Below are 16968 nucleotides of genomic sequence, written 5' to 3' on the forward strand. Positions count from 1 at the left end.
TCAAACCATATTTAATGTATTTAATGATACTAAGCTTTCAGGATTTTCTTCCACAAATTACAGTGGAAGATCTCCTTTATATTTATAATTATTTACATTTGTAACTAAGCATCCAGTTTTTGGGTGTCTTTCAACGACCCAGGTCCTTTCAACCCTTTTCTCTAGCTCTGGATTTTACTGATTTCCCGGATGTTTTGTCATTAATATCAACTTCCTATGAACCTAACATCATAAGGTTTCAAACTTTATGTAATATTCATTGAAATTTCCTAGGATTTTGATTTAATCAACCAATGCATCTTTTAGGATCAGTTAAAAGATTATGTTCCTTGTAGTAAGTTTTAATTAGTTGAATAATGTGTACAATATTGTGAAGAAGGATGCACATGGGTTAGTTAACCAGCTGCTACCTTCAGAAAATACTCTTGCATTCCAAGGCTGAAAGGTCTCACTGTTGCATGAGTTCTCACTCTTCTCACTTTAGTTCCTCTTTGGCCCCTCTGCATTATACCTAAAAGGGTACAATTGACAGTGGCAAGTTGCTTAGACCTTAATAAAATTATACTAAATTCCCTAGGATTTGTTGATAAAATGACTTAAAATAGTAGCAGTGTGGTTATATAGACATATATATCACATAAATCACTGTATATAAATGTATATGTATATGTAAATGCAAATATAGGTTTAACTATAGCTTTAGGCATAACATTAATGAATTAAAAATACTTACCTATATTGTGAGAACTCAGAAACAAAAATTTTAGACAATTAAGCCAAAATAGTAACCAAAAAATATTAACATATTTAGCTGTATAAAACCTTTATATGTAAAAAAGAGCACAAAAACAGAACAAAAATATATTTAAATACACATTTTAAATTATGTTTAGTTATATGAACTGTATCTTTATTCTGTTAACTAATTATTGAAATATATTAAAATTTAATAAAAATAAGTATTGTGACCCTTTCCCTCCCAAAAATGGTAGCAATAAGAGGAAATTTGTTTAACTTCTCAAGTGACAAGGAAATGCAAAGTAAAGCGATCAGCTGCAAGAAAATGTAGCGATTTGACAAACTTTTTGAAAACAATTATATCTAAATTTGCATGGCTGCAAGAAAATTGTGCTCTGTTACGTTGCTGGTTGTAGTATACACTAGTGCCACCCTTTTCTAGTGGAATCCATGACAAAAGTCAGTGAAGATGGATGTTTAGGTTGAAAAGCTGACAGGAGTGGATGCCTGTGGTATCGGATTCTTTTCAGGTATCTTGGGTCCCTCTAGTAATTTCAATCTTTAGGAGTGGTTATATTTTAAAAATTAAATGTCAGTCTATCTATATTTAATATATAATGTTCAGGTCCTCACAAACTTCTTAAGTAAAGGAATCATATATGCCTAATTTTTCTTGATTTCTTGCAGTTTTACAGATTTCTCTGCTAGTCTCGCGAATGGAATGAATGCACGCTTATTTTATGTGTGTGAGTGTGTTCGTGTAGGATTTTGGAATTAAAAAGATGTTTTGCTCACTATAGGCACTGATTCTTGTCAACAACAAAATTAGCAAAATCAGCCCTGCGGCATTTACACCTTTGGTGAAATTGGAACGACTTTATCTGTCCAAGAATCAGCTGAAGGAATTGCCAGAAAAGATGCCCAAAACTCTTCAGGAGCTGCGGGCCCATGAGAATGAGATCACCAAAGTGCGAAAAGCTGTATTCAACGGACTGAACCAGATGATTGTCGTAGGTACAGATATTCTTATATACTTGTAGAGCTCTAACACGAGAATTCAAGGTTCACCTGAAGAGATTCCAAGTAAGCCTTAGCCGCAGGAAGGAAATTTAGCTAGGACTTACATGTCCTAAGCCTATAGGAATAACAGGAGCAGGGCCAGAAAAAATGGGATTTTGAATCTCTGCCTTCCAACATTTTTATTCCTTGTCCTTGAGGATCTGAGAATATCTAGAAAGCTCTAGGGCTGACGTTACCTGTTGCTTGCCCAAGATGCAGGATGGAATTAAATAGTGCTTAATTAGAGATATTTGGGGATAGCTTCCATTGTGGGAACTCATTCTATTTAAACATTTATAAATAATTTGCTTTAAAAAAAATGAATTCTCAGGTTTTGTTCTCTGTGTGACAAAAAACTGCAATTTTCTTATTGGCTTTCAAAATGCCAGATCCAAATTATTTAAAATTTTTATGTATCTCAGGAAAGAGTCCCATAATAAGTGTGATTTGTAAACACTTGCCTTTTTTTTTTTCTGTGCAAACCTGTGCATGCACCTTAAATAATTTTTGTTATCATTATTTTTCCTGCTATTGTTTTTTCACAAATATTTGTGTTTTGTTGTTGCTTGTTTTAATATGGGACATTTTTACCTTAGTTTGCTATCCCTTTGAGGAGCATGTCCTTTAATGTCTCATTTTTCTAAGTTCAGGGAGATCCTTGCCTAAGTTGTTATTGACCCAAATTTCTGTTAAATTCTTTGTTGAAATAGATACCAGTCTGGCTTGTAATATCCTCTAACTGTCTTCTAAAAGCTTTGCACCTATTGCATTTGTAGAACTGGGCACCAATCCACTGAAGAGCTCAGGAATTGAAAATGGAGCCTTCCAAGGAATGAAGAAGCTCTCCTACATCCGCATTGCTGACACCAATATAACCACCATCCCTAAAGGTGATAGAAAATTAGCCAAAACAATTGGAATATATAAACCCAAAGGCTTTGACACTTTAAAATATTGTTTTTTAAAAATTTAATAGTGACTCAACTGGCCAACTTTATTACTGTAAATTTTCTATCCCTGGAAGTGTTTCTACTGAGTATGGGTAACCACTGGGCCATCCAGGCTCACTATAGAGCTGGCTAGATTATTTTACCTATAAAGTCTCTTCTAAGGATAACTTAATACACAATAATTTTATATTACAAAATTGTCGTATCTCAAAGAAAAAAGTAGTTATTTAAAAAATAGAATGCTCTCATGGCATTTGAAAAGATACACGGAAATACCTAAAAAAATCAGTGAGTTCCTTTTTATCATAGGACATGCCACAATAAGAATTACTATTTGAATAAGAAGATCCACAGTGGCCACAGTCTTATTGAATAGTGGCAGTTGTGTGGTGTAGAATGTGGATTTGGAGTCAGTTTGCTTGAGTTTGGATTGTCAGTTGTTGGTTCTAGGGTCTTAGACAAGTTATTCAACATGCATGTCTCAATTTCTTTATCTGTTTAAGGTAGTAACAATATTAATATCCACCTGATTGGATTGTTTTAAAATTAAATAAATAGAGAAATATCTGGCATGTCGATAAATAATGGACTAATATTACCTTCAATTATTCTCATTTTGCTTAAGCAAAGTCCCAAACACTGGAGACAGGACAGTGCATCAGGCATACTGCCTGCCTTCAAGGAGCTCCTTTCCTAGAGCAAAGCCAGACAAGTGACAGCAGTTGCCACATAGCCATGGGGCTGAGGACTTCATGTTAAGGGCTACACAAAGCACATAAGCCACTCTCTGTGAATCAGAAAAGGCATCAACTCACCAAAATGAAATTCCTCCGAGTTTCACATTGCTCTATCCCAGGTTTTTCAGTCTCACAAAAGCCCCTCTGGATTTTCATGTTCTTCTGTCAATCTGGCCCTTTTTCAATTTAGAACTTGTTCTTGGACTGGGTACAAAATGTAGGTTCTTGCCCGTAGAAAACAATTATCCTTTATTGGGCTTCCACAGGAAGCTTCATCTCCTGAGAGTAATATTCCATAATATGGTTTCCTACCACCCCTTGCCCTCTCCACAGTCTTACAGAGGATGTTTTTGATGCCCGTCATAACAGCCATTGGTTTAGATAAGTAAGACAGATGACAGATAGATAGATAGATAGATAGATAGATAGATAGATAGATGGTAGGTATTGATTTATAGTTTATAAAGCACTGTCGTGTTGAGTCTCCAATTTTTGCATCTAACGAGTGATCTTTTTTTAACCCTAGTTCAGAGATGTATACATATATGTATTTTAAATATATTTTATATGCTTAATAATATATTTATATTTTTATGTTTTGTATTATATACATATGTGTGTGTGTGTACCTACACACCTTCCATAAAGCCAGAGGGCTGTAGGAGGTAAAGTAAAGTGGCTGAACTTTACAGCCCAGGTCCTTTCCACTGCTTCATGCTATCAGATGACTTGCATGAAGCCCAATCTTTGATTTTGCTGTCCTTCTTAATGCATCCTCCAAATATCCCTCTGTAACACATTTCATCATTTAATGATCTGTTTTCCTTTAATTTCTTATGTTTTTCTCCCTATCCTAAGTGTTCTTTTCTCATCTCTAGCTTACTTTTATTTACTAAATACAATAAAGATTATAGTAACTAAATCTTGTTAAGCACTTATTTAGCACCAGAAACTGTGCCAAATGCTTTTCTCATGGATTCATTAATATGAATCTCAAAATCTTCCTTTATAGTAATATTATCACACCTCTTTAATAAATAAAGAAAGTGCAGCTTAAAGGAATGAAGTAAATTGTAACCAAGGGCTTTGAACTGGGAAGGGGCCAAGCTGGGCTTGTGCTGAGCTGATGTCAGAGCTCATGTGTTTGACCCTGTCTCTGCTGCCATCTAAGTTCCTGCCTACTGTGTATATTTATGCCTACATAATAGAGGAGTCAGCCTTTCCTAGGCTGAAACCCTTATGCTGAACATCACCAACCTCCTGGAGTCTTATTTTCCACATATTATCTCCCATCTCCGATGGGAACAGAAAGGTAGTGGGGTGGAGTGGCAAGATTATAAATTCACACTCTGGAGTTAGACCAACCTGGGTGAGGAGGCTGATTCAGCCATTTAGTCGTTCTTTCTCTAACTATAGGCTCATTATTCCACATCTCTAAAATCTCAGTTTTATTACCTATAAAATAAAGGTGTTAACAACAAATATCTTCTAGTGTATTTGGGAGGAGTAAAAGATAGAAGTAAGACTTGTAATGCACATGCAGTGTATCTGGCCCAGAGAAAACTCTCAATATATTGTACTCTAAAAATGAAAAAGGAAAAGTAAAATAAATAAAATAAAATAACCAGAGTATAGATTCCTTGGCTAAATGCTACAAGTGGCAAAGGCTCATGATATTCTTTACAAATTTGCCTCTCTCTATCCTGCAGCAAAGTTTTCTTCCACAGTCAAACTTCCTTCAGGATGTAACTTTCCTTTGGGAAACTGACACCCCAAAAGGGGAAACACTTAAATAAGAGTGATGGATGTGATAGTAATTGTTCCAAAAATACTACATTTTAAAAACATGTTTTTGTAAGAAGAAAGGATGTACATTGAAATTGCTTTCTTTACTTAGAGTAGTATTTTAAAAATACACATTTATTTATACTAAGGAAACTTAAGTGGTTGGAAGCCTTATTCCAAAAGTGGCTATGACTTATGTATTGTGGCATTTATGCCTATGAACAATGCAATTGTGATTTTCATTTCCTTCAGTTAAGAGCCTGCTATTTTAATTCCCTGAAGCCATCTGGAAGCATACTACATTCCCTGCTTACAGCTAGATAACCTACAAAATTTGTAACTTTGAGTCTCTGTTTCCTCATCTATGAAAGAGGATTAATGAAAAATAATTTACACAATGAGAAAATTAAATGAGCTAAGTTAGGAAAAGTGCCAATATCTGTGTTTGGCGCATAACAGACATTCAGTAAGTAGAAGTTCCTTTCCTTAGCATCTCCCTCACAAAACATACTACTGCAGAGAAACTAATAATAATTTCAAATCAAATATGGACTAAACATTAAATTAAATAGGCAATATTGACATAACGCAGTGAGATGCAATGAAAATTTCATGCCAAAGATAACCTGTGATTTTCCATTCTTGTACTTTATGGACAAATCACCAATACTTCCTGCCAAGCAGATGTTAGTTCTGCATGTAACCAATTTGCTATTTTCTTTGTAGTGGCTGCTTTTCTTATAAGTGGAACAATATGCTATTTGAAAAGCTGTATGAAAATGTAGTACATCCTCAGATGGCAGGAGGAAATTAAACTAAAATATTTAAACTTTTATATTCGTACTACTAAATTTTTAGAAATCACAGCTATTCAAGAAGTACTATCCAGAGGTTTAGTGGATATATTGGATCTAAAATTATTTCCCTGGCTGCTCTGCATATGGCAGATCACTTCCTTATAGGGCTCTGCACTCCTCCTGTACAAAGAAATAGCCTTGCTTTAAAAGGTCCAAGTCTCTTTATGCACACCCATGTGTCAGAGGCATTTAATGTTTTTATGGAAGAGATTAAGGCCAGCATAGTACGTCAGTGCTCATTATTAATGATGCTCATTAATGAAATACATGCTTAGGTTTGTATATAGACTTAACTTATACATAATCTCCTTATTATAGTTCATATGCTCATCTCCTTGTTGAGAGTTATCAGCTTGTATCAGCTTTTATCAATGGCAGTGTGTTAGCCTATTAACAAACATGTAAGAAGCTAATGAGATTCAGGGTTTGACATCAGATCTACAATCGTATCCTAACAGTTGCTAGGACAAAAATCTATGTGACAAGCATAGTCCATGTGTTTGTTAAACTCAATCTAGAAGAAGAATAGAAAGGAATATATAGTTCTGAAAGTATATATTACCATAAAAGGGATAAAGGAAAAAGAAGAAATGGAAACCCTTTAAAACTGTACATCTTTTAGAAAATTGATGGCATATGTCTTCGTTAAGTCTTTCTATATTCTGTAATTACATTTATCTGCTAATTAACAATTTGTATTACCATATTCCAGGTCTTCCTCCTTCCCTTACTGAATTACATCTTGATGGGAACAAAATCACCAAGATCGATGCAATCAGCCTGAAAGGACTGACTAATTTGGCTAAGTAATAATATTATTTCATGACAGTCTATCAGTCAGATGGCTAGGTGTGTCAGTGCTACATGCTCAGAACCAGAAACCTGAGGACTGATTTTTGACTGTATCACATTTTGTTTGTAACAACATTAAACTTCAGCCTACCCAATAATTTCTTGGAAAAAAAAAACCTAATGAAATAGTATAAGTATACATACCATAACCACATGATTAGTCCCATATTTTATGAGTACCATATTGTTTTTAGATTGAGATTCATCTTATGTACAAGGTATATGATTAAATCAGTATGTTCATTCAGTATGTTCTAACTTAGTTGCATTAAACAAGTTAAGTAAATTATAACGCTATGTCCAGAATTTAAAAATGTATTTAAGAGAATGCTATCAGGACATGGAGATATTGGGCATCTGTAGTATTTAAATGTATTTGACTATACTGTAGTATTCAGATAGTTATGATGATATTCTCTAACCTCTATTTTCTGAAGTGTTTAAAATGTCTCTGGATATTTAATGTAGTCTAACAAAGGAAAAAATTTTTCTGGCCCTTCTTTATATTTTTTTTTTTCCCCAGTTGGTGATCAGTAGTGTCTGTTCTGCTCTCTAACCTAACTTCAATCTTTCTTCACTTGCAATCGGGTTAAGCAATGAAAAGAGAATTCTGGCAGGCTATTTCATTTGTCTTCAAGGAACACTCTGTTCTTGAGCCACACGTATTGCTGAATGTTCTCACAGAGAAGCACAGCATTAGGCCAAATTGGCTCACTCTTTTGTATATAAACTTCATGGTACATAAATAAATATAAAGTATATCATTTATCTTTGAGAAATAGCTGAGACCAAATGGATATACAATGCAGCTTTCCTCATGTTGGTGAACATTCCCCAAAGAGTCAGTGGGTGGTAAGGGCTGAAGGTGAGCATATGCTTGTCACTATAGCTACAATATGTTGCCTCAAGTGATAGGAAATCCTTTGTCTAAAGCTATTTTAATCACAGTACCTGATGTAGACAATATTTTTCAAAATAGTATTATGTATCACCAACATTTCTTGGTTAAGTAGGTCCCCCTAGCCTCAGAAAAAAGTAGGAAATTAAATTGTATTGGTTATTGTGTAAAATTGCCTTTAGGATAACTATTATTATTGAATTATTTTTATTATTAGTAGTAATAGCATTAGGAATGAACAATCGTCTAAGTTCTAAATATAATGAGTCATTCCCTACATTTGTGCCTTTTTACAATAAAAGCATATTTTGTGCTGAAAGTGCTATGGAGATTTTGAGATTCTACACTTTGATATTGACATCACATGCTTTTTGTCAAATAGAAGCATAAAGAGCTAATAAAATTGAAAAGGTCAATAGAAGTGACGATTTCCCTTTAAGTAGATTTTGAATTCTGTTCATTAAATTGGAGCAGATTGCCTCATTGGTCAAGCACACTTTCCCACCTCTTAAATTTGTCAAACACTTCTTGGAATCAAGTCCAGTAACGTCTACTAAGCCATCAAATCCTTGTGTTTTTTGCTCTTCCCTGATGATGGAATGTGAGAAGTATTTTGGTGCTGAAAATCAAAACTGTGAAAAGAAGGAAAAAGCAACCATTGATCTGAGAATATTGCAGCAGGACAAATATTCCAGTTAGTTATTAGGAACAATTGGGCGAAAATAGTGTCTGTCCCTCTGTAAAAAATGTAAACTTGTTTCCAGGCAACTTCTGTTTTTTATTAAGTATATATGTATATATATATATGTATATATATATATAGTCATCTCCCATACAAGGAAAATATTCTATTATGGAAAGAATCAGGGTTTTTGAGCCATGTGTTCTCTCCCCTCACAAGCCTAGGATAATATCTTGAATAGTGGGGTCTCAAAAACATCTGTTGATTGAATGTAAAAATAAATCACTGAAAAAGTGAAGCTTCCTTGAATCAATGATTAGGAATAATATATTCTAAGAAATGTATTGGCCCCAAATTGGATATGGGACTTGAACTGTTATAAGAAATAGGACACATGAGTTTTGTGCAGTGGCAGTATGATAGCCAATAGGTTTATTCTTGGCACGATTATTGCTAACTGAAAACTTTTCCCAATACCCCACCATGACGACTTGAAATATAATCGGCATTGGCAAAAAAAAAAGAAAAAAAGAAAAAGAAATACGGTACATGATTCTGACATTGAAAAGGAAAGACCAATAAAAAGGGATAAATGCCTAAGACTAAGGGAAAAACAAAATTTTCTCAGCCAAGATGATTGGTTAATAATCCATTAATAACTAAGATAAACCAAATTTGCTATGAATAGCCTAGAATCAATAAACTTTCATCTCAGTTATTCCAAACACCAAGTCATGATTAAAACTGAAGAGTTGTCTCGTAAGCCAGAATCTAAATCCCAAAAGGGCTCAAAGATCGTAACTAGCTGAAGGCAAGCAGAAACCTTTGCACAAAGAGCACCCTTGTCTCTTCCGCTGCCTTTGAAGGAACCTAATTGATTCTTCCTCTTTCTCTCCCTTGGAGCTTTCTGGCTCTCTTCCATTACCTCGTTGCCTCATCTCTGGCATCCCTTCTCTGCCTTTTGGGTTGACAGTACCCTAGTTTTGACAGAGATTCATTCATCCCTAGAACGATGAATATACCACCTTTGTCTCCAGGTCAGCTTCTGACTTTTGGACGGGTTTACTATGAACGGACCCCACAGCTGTAGAACTCTCACTAGTTGTACATATAATTTAAAATATACAACCCACAACCTTGAGTGGCATTATATGAGAAATGTCAAAGAGGCCAAGAAACAGAGATCTAGGTCAGAGATGAGGGTCAGAGGCCAGCAATGTTGGCACCAGGCAAATTCTAACAGTTGTCACTGATGAACTCTGATTTCAAACTGAGGCAAAATGTTAATTCTGTGAATCCTTCTGACCGGTAGGTTTGTTGACTGATTAGAACTTTGTACCTTTGATTTCCAAGTGACCAAAAATGATAGTAGCATTCCTTTTAGTTTTCTCTCAAGTGAATTGCGTACGTTCATTACACCTAGAAATCAATTCAATAGCTATTCATTGATCTTATCAAATTCTGTGTTAGTACAGGATATGCCACACAACAGTTATTTGTCTCAAGGAGAGACACACGAGTACACAGCCCCTTGAGTTTTACAAGAGGGTGACCCCAGGAACATTTACTGAGGGCACCAGTCCAGTCTGGTGCTGTCAGAGGAGTGTCACAGATGTTAACTCAAACTGAAACCTTCAGAACAAATGGAAAGGTTGGAAACCTTCAGAACAAGCTCAGAAAGGTGGGAAAAAGCACTGTAGGCAGAGGGAACAGTAAGTGCAAAAACAAAATAATGTTCTTTTTCTATTGACTTGACAAATCACACATGCCTGAAAGGAAAGGGCCCTGGTTCCATGGATACATTTATTTCTCTTTTCTGTTATAGGTTGGGACTGAGCTTCAACAGCATTGGTGCTGTTGACAATGGCTCTTTGGCCAACACTCCACATTTGAGGGAGCTTCACTTGGACAACAACAAGCTCATCAAAGTGCCTGGTGGGCTGGCAGATCATAAGTACATCCAGGTAACTCAACGCCGCTAGGAACGTTGAGGGAGCACACCCTCCCTACTGGGATGCTAGGAGGCAGGAAGTTCTGCTTACGAGTCTTTTGGTAGAAAGATATTTTTAATGTTTCACTATAAATATTCATTCTCATTTCATGAAAAACATGGGTTTAAATAGTTGAGTTTAAAAGACGAGGGCTATTGCCTTGAAATTATTATGCTTCTTCCCAGAATGTAATATATATATTTTTTGTGAAACAGGGTCATTTCAAATCACAGGTCATTGTAACAAATATATACTGGTTAGAAAAGATGATATAATTTGTGATGCAAAGATATGGAATAAAATGTAGTCTTCACTTTCAGCTTCCATACATGTTATATAGGTCAAAAGGAATGTTTAGCTAGCAGAGTGACTGCATTGACTATACAGACTATCAAGTTATGGCACATTTATAAGGATAAGACGATAAGGCTCAGTGGTCTGTTGTGATGTAGTACAGCTTATAGTCTATGAATCTATAAATCTAACGCATGCATATTAGTTTAAATAGTGATAATAATTTCATATATAAAATATAAGATTTCCATTGTTACTTTGAAGAAATAAAGCAAGCATGTTATTCAGATTATGTAACTTTTGAAAACTTTAATAATGTGTTTATCCCTAGATTTTACATATCTACTTAATCTGATTTTCCAGTTTTTTAAATGTTGTATTTAAATTGCTTCTTTCAGAAATTTACATAGATGCTTAGCTCAATCATGCTGATTCAGAAACTAAACATTGACACTGACACTCTCTCACAGATAAAACCATTTTATAAAGTTGCCCTTTTGGTGGAACTAGTATCTCAACTTTTTTGCTTGGGGTTCAAGATAGGTTTATTTTTTACTCTGTTGTCAACAATGTTCATAAATTACTGATCTCTTTTTTTCATTGAGTTGTAACAAAAACTCCAAAATCAATTGATATATCCCAATTTACATTAGCTAGATTTCAATTAAGTATCTGAATTGTAAGTACAAAGATGTAACTTAAAGACATTTTATTTCATGCTGATTCTTTTCTCAGTGGGTCTTTGGTGACGGTAGAAGAGTGAGTAAGTAATTTGAAGCCACAAGTAAAACCAAGGTGCTTAGAAGACCTAATGAGAATAGCTATTGTTGTTATTAAGGTTTTTGTTGGTGATGCATTTTTTTGTTTTTTTTTAACATTTGGATCCCAGAATAATCAGTTTCTTGATCAATGTTTTTCAAATGTCAGTCTGGATGTATTATTGAGTTCATAAAATGAGTTTAATGGGTTCATTAGAACCTTTATGGAATGGCATGGATGGGATGGGATAGGATGAGATGGGCAAGAATAAAATATCTTGAATTGAATATAAAAAAATATCATTATAATGGTAAGCATTTCATAAAAATTTTGTTTCGTACACACAGATCCTTATATACTAAACCTCAGTATGTAATGTGTTTCTTATGGTGGGACAGAAAAAAATGATAAAACACACTGTTTTGAAGTCTTTGTTGAATATCAGCAAGTCTCATGGGCATTCACACAGAGCCCCACATTCAGAAGGGCCTCACTATTGGTTTTCCATCACAGATTTCACTTGCTCTATTTCCTTTTTCATAAATATATAAATTACTTCTGGCGACACTATATAGTTGTTTAACCATCACCCAATCCAGCTTTAGACCACTTCTCTTACCCCTAAAATATTGTTCTTATCCATTTCTAGTCAATTCTCAATATTTTCCCCTGCCGCAGGAAACAATAATCTGCTTTCTGTCTCTATAATTTGCCTTTTCTGGACATTTCATATGAATTGACTTATGCAATGTGTGGCTTTTGTGTCTGACTTCTTTCACGTATCATGATGATTTTAGGTCATCCATATCATAACATGGATCAGTAGTTCATTCATTTGTATTGGTAAATAGCATTCCATTGTATGGATATACCACATTTTGTTTGCTAGTAGCACTGCACCTTTCAATTAGTAGTTTTAGATAATCTTTCAAAACTGGGAGCAAAAGTCCTTTAACTTTGTTCTTATTTTCCAGAATTGTTGTGGCTATTCTTGTTCCTTTGCCTTTCCACATACATTTTAGAATCAGTTTGTTTATTTTTGCAAACAGAGCCTGCTAGGATTTTGACAAGGATTGTGTTGAATTTACAGATCACTTAGGGGAGAATTGTCATCTGAATAATATTGAGTCTTCTAATTTACAAACATGGAATATCTCTCTATTTTATCTTCTTTAATTTCTAACAGCAGCGTTTCATCTTCTTTAGCATACAAACCTTGCAATTCTTTTGTTGAGTTCATTCTTACTTTTTTAATTTTTTAATATTTTTGATGCTGCTGTGAATGAATTGCTACCTTAATTTTATTTTGAATTATTTGTTGCTAGTACAGCTGATTTTTGTACAGCGACCTTCTATCCTATCACTGTGCTGAAATTGTTTTCATTGCAGACGTGTTTGTTCATTCCCTTGGACACTCCACATTCAGGATCCTATCATTTGTAAATAGTCAGTTTTAATTATTCTTTTCTCATCTGAATTCCTTCAATTTATTTTTCTTGCTTCATTGCATTGGTTAGAATCCCCAGTACAATGTTGAATAGAAGTGGTGAAATTAGATATCTTTGATTTGTTCTCTGTTTTAAGAGTGGGTGAGTATTCAATCTTTTACCATTAAGCATGAAGTTAGCTAAAGGTCTTTTATAGGTGCTCTTTTATCAAATTGAGAAAGCTCACCCTCTATTCATAATTTATTGAAAATTTTTCACATAAATGTGTACTGGATTTTCTTCAAATGCTTTTTCTATGTCTATTGAGAATATGATGTGGTTTTGTACTTTATTCTTTTTAATATAACATTAAATTAATCGATTTATTGTAAACCAATATTACATCCCTGAGATAAATAATACTTGGTATTGGTCATGGTATATAACCCTTTTATATGTTATGAGACACAGTTTCTAATATTTTAAGGTTTTTTGGTGTATACTTACCTGAGATATTTGATAGTAGTTTTCTCTTTTTTGTGATGGTTTTTGTCTGCCTTTAATATTAAAAAATATTGGCCTCTTAAATGAGCTGGGAATTTATACAGATGAATATTTGCTTTATGTCTTGATATCTTCTTTCATCCTCAATATTAGCCATAAGCTCTCACCAAACACCTCTCCACTTTCTTGCTAATCACTGCTAGGAAATAGAGAATAGAAAATGTCAACAAGAAATTTTCATAATTTGAGAATCACACACACAAAAATACAGGTATTGTTTTGATTTTAATACCCCTTTTTTCTGTTTTTATATGGCATTTATTGTTCTTCTAAACCTTTCTTAAACAAGGCCCTCTTTACCAACATAAGAGTGTCAGTATTCTGGTAGATGGAATTATATCTCAAGTTATTATTTTAAAGGAGTAAATCATAGGTTTTATAGCTCGCTTTAGAAATTGTTACATCAACATTATATTTTAGCATTTGTTGTATAATTAAGTCACTTCTTGCTCTTCAGAATTCATGTCTACATAATGTAAGTAAAAACCTATTTCTAAAGTTCTTTTTGTAAGTCTGATATTTAATTTCTCTAAGAAAATCTATGAATAAGTTACCATTATCTTAAAAATAATCATAAAATATATTTCAGGAAAAAATTCTGATGAACTATAATACTATATTCATAGAGTAGAACTTGTAACATAGGCTGAATTTTCATTGAAACTTTCTCTTTATTTCAAATGCTGCGACACACATATTTCTCAGAGTTTGTGACTCTTTATTTTGATTCTGATACAGTATTCACTCTTTTTCTTCATTACATATCACTACCGCATTTTCTGTAATTTCATTAAGAGGTCTATTATCTTATCTTTGCCCTATAAACATAACATTCCCATATAGATACAATTTATGAAATAACATGAATTCACTCATTTATTCATTCAGCATGTATTTATTTAACACCTACTCTGTTCTAGTAGACTCTAAAGATACAGTCATGAGCAAAACAGAACCAGTTCCTCTCTTCACTAAGCATTTATTCTGGAGGAGGAAAGCAGACAAAAAAAACCAAATATGATATGCTATATTGTGATAATTGCCATGAAGAAAAAGAAAGAAATGTAATTGGGACAGAGACTGGCTGAATGAGATTGTCAGGGAAGACCTCTCTGGTAAGGAGAAATTAAGTATAGGAAGCAGTAAGTCTTGCAGACATCTTGAAAAAGATTATTCTAGGTGGAAGCAAAAGTATGTGCCAACCTGAAGAGGAACCAAGCATTATGTATTAGAGGAAAATCAAGTAGTCCAGTGTGGTTGGAATGAACGCTGCAGGGAGATAAGGTCAGAGCAGAAGGATATCAGATCACATAGCATTTGCAGGCCTTTGTGAGAACTTTGGATTTCATTCTGCATAAGATGGGATGCCACTGGAGAACTGAAGCAAAGAAGATATAATTTGACTTAATTTTTTCAATAATTGCTCTAAAAGCTAAAAAAAAGAGAAAAGAGAAGAAAAGGGGGCAAGAAAGCAATAGAGGAAGCAGCAAGAACAATGAAGGCAACTTCAATAATCCAGGATGACATAATGGTGGTTTGGGCAAGGTGGTAGGCATACACATAGGAAGAAGAAATGGATTTGAAGATCTAGCTGTTAAGATTTGTTGATGGTTGGTCAGAGAGGATAAGAGAAAGGGAGGGTCAAGGATTATAACAATTTTTTAGCAGCTGGAATGATTGAGATGCCCACGCTGAGATAAGAGAGACTAAAAAAGGGAAAACCAAGTTTAGAAAGGAAGAGAAAATTCAAGTTTGGTTTGAGAAGTGTTAAAGTATTCAAACCAAAGGATGAAAATACTAAAAGAAATTTAAAAAAAGAAAGAAATGTATTTGTATGAAGCATTCAATATATTAAAAGGAAAATAATCATTCTCCATTATTTCATGTTATAGGTTGTCTACCTTCATAACAACAACATCTCTGCAGTTGGTTCTAACGACTTCTGCCCGCCTGGATACAACACCAAAAAGGCCTCTTATTCTGGTGTTAGCCTTTTCAGCAATCCAGTCCAGTACTGGGAGATCCAGCCATCCACCTTCCGATGTGTCTATGTGCGCTCTGCCATTCAGCTCGGAAACTACAAGTAACTCCCAAGAAAGCCCTCATTTTTATAACCTGGAAAAATCCTGTTAATATCATTACTCGAAAAAAAAAAAAAAAAGAAAGCTAGATACTGGAAGCCTAATAGCAGTGTGGATGTTTTTTCCCACATGACTTATTATGCATACACCCAAATATGCAGTTTAAATAATTGCCTACAATAAAAAGAATTTTGCCTGTCATTTTCAGAATTCTTTTTTGAAGCTTCCTGTTGATGTTAACTGAGCTATTGCAGATTTTCTTTTTTTCACTAAATGTAAAATTTGGAGTAACTGTGTGTCTCAACAATTTAGTAAAGCTTTTCCTTTTTAATTTTCAGAAGAGATAGAATAAAGTATCCATCTTCTGTAACTCATAAGATAATTAGCTCCTTTGGCATGAAGTCCAAAGTCCAGTTCTAGTTCTGTCTTAATCCTCATTATTACTGGTAAAGCCTCATTTGAACATGTGAATTCAATACAGGCTATGTAAAAGTTTTGCTAATGTCATTATTTTGAAAAAAATAAATTCACAGATACATTCAAAATTACCATTGTATAAAGTGTAATTGTAACTTTTCTGTAAACGCAATTTCCTAAAGAGAGTAGATATTGCTTTCTAGATAAGAATAGCACATCTTTTCAAGTTCTTAGATATTTCTTCTACCCTGTGCTTTGACATTTGTGTATTATATCATCTGAATTCAATAGTAAGCTAAGAAAGCACAAAGCTGACTTTTTTCCAATTGGCCTAGAAAACAGCTATTTTTCAGTTACTAAAATGTTAAATCAATTTTAAAACTACCATGTGTACAATCAGGCTGCTCACCTGACCATCTCCATAATTACTATGAGAAATATTTATGGCATTTAGTTAAACCTTCAATTTAACAATTTTTTTCTGTAGGACTTAGAAACAGCTCTCAAAGCAGACCATTCAACCAGCCTGGGTAATGGGCTGATTTACTATGAGTAAATATTTATCAAAAAGTACATTTCTTCTATCAACCTCTAATAAGCAAACATGAGGGGACAGTTTGTTTCTTCTACAAAGTTGGGTGTTTTATGGTTGCAAATACTGAAAACCAACCCAAACTGCTTTAAACTATAAAGGGAAATACAAAACAGTCCTGCTGCGAGGTGAGCCGTTAGGTCCAGTTTGTCTGCGTGCCTGCTGAGCTTCTCCGCAGTTCTTTCAGCTTTGCCGGCCTTCATTACATTTTCAAGCTGACTCCCTTATGGTTGCAAAACATGATTCTCCCCCACTATGTACCCCACTCAGACAACCAAAGCATAT

General features: G+C 34.2%; 1 protein-coding gene and 1 pseudogene across 2 annotated transcripts in view; both read left to right on the forward strand.

The window, feature by feature from the left end:
* Positions 1 to 16222, forward strand: part of DCN (decorin) — a 36530-nt gene extending 20308 nt beyond the window's left edge. For both annotated transcript variants that reach the window (XM_036891174.2, XM_036891175.2), the window contains exons 4-8: positions 1539 to 1752; positions 2574 to 2687; positions 6839 to 6932; positions 10384 to 10522; positions 15486 to 16222. In XM_036891174.2, the coding sequence (XP_036747069.1) occupies positions 1539 to 1752; positions 2574 to 2687; positions 6839 to 6932; positions 10384 to 10522; positions 15486 to 15680 (756 nt within the window). In that variant the 3' untranslated portion in view covers positions 15681 to 16222. The remainder of the gene's footprint in view (positions 1 to 1538; positions 1753 to 2573; positions 2688 to 6838; positions 6933 to 10383; positions 10523 to 15485) is intronic.
* LOC118915607 (U4 spliceosomal RNA) lies at positions 8956 to 9085 on the forward strand (annotated as a pseudogene).
* Positions 16223 to 16968: the final 746 nt, after the last annotated feature.

This window comes from Manis pentadactyla, chromosome 10, assembly GCF_030020395.1.
Source record: "Manis pentadactyla isolate mManPen7 chromosome 10, mManPen7.hap1, whole genome shotgun sequence".
NCBI classification, from domain to species: domain Eukaryota; kingdom Metazoa; phylum Chordata; class Mammalia; order Pholidota; family Manidae; genus Manis; species Manis pentadactyla.